This window comes from Pelodiscus sinensis, chromosome 1 (assembly GCF_049634645.1).
Source record: "Pelodiscus sinensis isolate JC-2024 chromosome 1, ASM4963464v1, whole genome shotgun sequence".
Classification (NCBI taxonomy): domain Eukaryota; kingdom Metazoa; phylum Chordata; order Testudines; family Trionychidae; genus Pelodiscus; species Pelodiscus sinensis.
Window position 1 is genome coordinate 334,802,416 of NC_134711.1, and position 3,966 is coordinate 334,806,381.

Genomic DNA, 3,966 nt, shown 5'->3' on the forward strand with positions numbered 1-3,966 from the left:
CCAGTATCCATGATTGTGTTTCCTACAAGATTAATTCTAAAATACAGATATAAAAAGGATGAAACTTTTAATCCCAACAGGATGACCAATATCATGATTGTGTTTCCTGCTGGTGCCAACTGAGGTTTCCCACATCACGACATGTAGGTGTTATCAACTCATAGAGCACCACAAAATAGGGAACTTGAATGAGCTGGGTAAGTTGCTCAGATTTCACTTCTCTGAAGTATGAAGAGTGATCAGTTTGCTTTGCATGTGAGAAGAGCCGCCAGCAGTGCGGGGCGTATTTCATATTAACATTGTCTCTTCTTCCAGGCATTGATTCTATGATCATCTCCTGGGATCCTGAGCAGATTCAGGAAGTCAGGGAAGTGCACGGTACACGCAGGAGACATTGTTCTGCCTCAGGGTTGGACATTTTTTCTTCTGATCCATGTCCAACAAAACCAACTTTACCAGCCCCTCCATGTTCATCCTGCTGGGCATTCCTGGCCTGGAGGCAGCCCATGGCTGGATCTCCATCCCCTTCTGCACCATGTACGTCATGGCCATCTTGGGGAACTTCACCATCCTGTTCATTGTGAAGATGGAGCCGAGCCTCCATGAGCCCATGTACTATTTCCTCTGCATGCTGGCCATCACCGACCTGGTCCTGTCCACAACCACCCTGCCCAAAACACTGAGCATCTTCTGGTTCAATTCCAGGGAGATCGATTTTGGTTCGTGTCTCACCCAGATGTTCTTCATAGGTAGCTTTTCGGCGATGGAGTCTGGGATCATTGCGGCCATGGCCTTGGATCGCTACGTGGCCATTTGCCATCCCCTGAGACATTCCTCCATCTTGACAAATTCTGTGGTTGCCAAGATAGGCCTGGCCGTGGTGCTGCGCAGCTGCATCGTCTCACTGCCCTCTCCCTTCCTGGCGAGACAGTGGCCATATTGCCGCACCAACGTTGTTTCCCACTCGTTCTGTGAGATGATGGCCGTGGTGAAACTGGCCTGTGCTGACACCAGCCTTAGTAATTACTATGGCCTCATTATAGCACTCCTGGTGGCTGTTACGGATGTGTTTTCCATCACTGTATCGTATATCCAGATCCTCAGGGCCATCTTCAGCCTCCCCACCAAGGATGCCCGGCTCAAGACCTTTGGGACCTGCAGCTCCCACCTCTGTGTCACTTCAGCCTTTTACATCCCAGTTCTTTTCACCATGTTCACACACCGGTTTGGCCACCATGTGCCCCTGTATTTCCATATCCTCATGGCCAATGTGCACCTGCTGGTGCCCCCCGTGCTGAACCCCATCATCTATGGGGTGAGAACCAAACAGATCCAGGCCAGGCTGCTGCGGCTCATAACTCAGACGGAGTGATGTTTTCCCCTGGTGCTCTGGCCCTGAGACTGAGCTTCTTGTGAGCTTGCTGATGACAAGGTGCTGAGTCCTCTCCCCTAACTCCATGCCCGGGCAGTTAGACAGATATTAAGCCCCTTCATGGCCTTACAGGGCTGTAACTACAACACAAACTGGGGAATCATAGAATCATGGCACTGGAGAAGCCCAAAGCGACATGTGTGTGGAGACCAGGGGCTTGTTCACATGGTATCAGCAATCAAAAATGTACCTGGCACTGCTCAGTTACTTCACTCTGTTCTCGTGTTTCTCCATTGAACTCACTGCTCTGGGGCTGGGGATGAGGGGTCGGGATGCAGGCTTCCCTGGGGAGAGAGGACAGGTCCAGCCCTCTCTCACTGCAGCAGCTTAGGGCCAGGTGAGAAGTGTCTGTTCTTGTTGTGGCAGCTCCAGTGGGCGCAGCCTGGGGCAGGGTGCATGTCCTCTGGCAGGGGCAGATCCAGGTTCCTCTGCCCCATGAGTCCCCCAGCCAAAGAGAGGAATGCAGCAAGGTGGGCACTTTCTGCTCGCTCCCTGAGAAAGGAAGACAGCCCACAGTGTTCCAGTACAAATGGTGGGGGAGGGGGATAGCAGCCCCCCTATCTCCGTAAGGTGTGCCTGGGGGGTTGGAGGCTCAGGCCTGGGGCTGTCCAGGAGGGTAGGCGGTGGCCCCAGACTGCCCCTTTCACCTGCCTGGTCATTCCATCTCTTTACTATATGGTGTATTGTGACCCTGCACACAAGGGTGGGGGAAATGTCCTCCCTCTACCCCACCAGCACAACCAAACTCTAACTTGCCTTAAGTTACAATTAGAGGAAGCTGTTTGCCAAATTTGCTGGTTCTAACTCTTACGATGTAAGAGAAGTTCATGAACAAACGGACAGACTCACTCACTGACAAACTCCCCCAAACATAGAGGGGGTGGTAGTGAGAGCAATAAGCTATGGGTGGAAGGCAGTTTGATGAAGCTGTAAGCTGTGCTGGGACATCTCTTAGGTCGGAAAAAGTAACGCCAGTCACGCCTCCCCAAAAGGGTTCGATACGTATAATGACCTATGAGGAGACCAGGCCTTTCAATGGTTGTAAAGATCATTGTGAGGGTTACTAGTAAAACCTTCGCCCAGAGCGGTTGTGCTGTTGTGCTGTGGGGTAGGATACAGATGCATAGGTGTGGCTTTGTGGTCCATTCCCTTCCTGTCACTGCATCACTGTCCTCCAAACTCCCCACGGAACGGCTGGTTTCTCCATCTCTTGGTGTCTTCCAATAAAGACCAAATGCCCGCGTGGAGTGTGCTTTGGTCCAAAACTCACAGCTGCATCCTCCAGCCGGACTGTGATCTGCAGGGAGCAGTGGTGAGATCAGATGATCTAAAAGTCTCTTTAGAACTTAAAGTCGACAAATCTACGCCAAACCGAGGGTCACCCATTGAGCAGCCCCTGCAGCCTGCTTGATCCATAGAACTAACACGGCGTGTGGGGCTGACACAGGGGGAGCAGCTCAAACATGCAAAGCAACTGGCCAGGGAAGGACATTGGCCCTTCAAGGCAGGGCTGGGTGTGGCAGTGACATCACAAGGGTCTTTTGTGGCACCTCAGCTTATTGGTCAAAGGAGGCTGGGAGGCGGTGACCTCACAGAGAGTCCATGGCAACAGCCAGGTGGGACAGCCTACAGGGCAGGGGCAACCTCAAAGATATTTCTGGCTTTGCTGCAGGGCATCTCCTCCTCAAGGTCTCTCCTTAGGGAAAATGCAGGACAATGTAGCACTTTAAAGACTAACAAGATGGTTTATTAGATGATGAGCTTTCGTGGGCCAGACCCACTTCCTCAGATCAAGGAAGTGGGTCTGGCCCACGAAAGCTCATCATCTAATAAACTATCTTGTTAGTCTTTAAAGTGCTACATTGTCCTGCATTTTGCTTCAGCTAGCCCAGACTAACACGGCTACATTTCTATCACTATTCTCCTTAGGGACTGAGAGAAAATTCAGGGTCACACCCATGAGCACGAGGAGGCACCTCTTTGGAGCTTTCTTCTTTCCCACTGCCGATTTTGCTAGAGGACCGATGTCCCTGTTGAGGAGCTGAGACGCACAGAGAGGTCTGGTACATATGTAACCTGATCCACTTGGTGCTGCCCAAATTTGAGGCACAGAAACTTTATGTTAAGTTTTGAGACATCCCCCACTCCCATCTTTGTGCCTTTTTATCACTAGGGACATGGAAGTTCTTTGATTTTTTCTGGTTTCCCTTTTCCCTGCTTCCCTCCCACCAGGGACAATAGCAGCAGATCTAGGAGGTGAGGGAGCCAAGGGGGGACACTGTGGGGATGAGTGATCTCACCCTGGGGCTGGCTTCATGGAATTAGAATCACAGACTCCCGGGGCTGGAAGAGACCTAAGGAGTCAGCATGTCCAGCCCCCTGGCCAAGCAGGACCAACCCAATTAAACCATCCCAGCCAGGGCTTGTCAAGACAGAACTCAAACACCTCTAGGGATGGAGATTCCACCCCTCCCCAGGGAACCCATCCCAGCGCTTCCCCACCCGCCTAGTTAAATAGTTTTTCCTAATCTCCA

At 51.6% G+C, this 3,966-nt stretch overlaps 1 protein-coding gene across 1 annotated transcript; it reads left to right on the forward strand.

Annotated features, from left to right (window-relative positions):
* Nucleotides 1–320: 320 nt before the first annotated feature.
* On the forward strand, nucleotides 321–2,920 carry LOC142827753 (olfactory receptor 52R1-like). Its single transcript, XM_075923406.1, has one exon. It carries the CDS (start codon nucleotides 434–436, stop codon nucleotides 1,370–1,372), a length of 939 nt encoding a protein of 312 aa, XP_075779521.1. The 5' UTR covers nucleotides 321–433; the 3' UTR covers nucleotides 1,373–2,920.
* The last annotated feature ends 1,046 nt before the right edge of the window (nucleotides 2,921–3,966 follow it).

Excerpts from the sequence above, each read along its gene's own strand:
- LOC142827753 (XM_075923406.1), top strand. The coding sequence starts at position 434 with ATGTCCAACAAAACCAACTTTACCAGCCCCTCCATGTTCATCCTGCTG.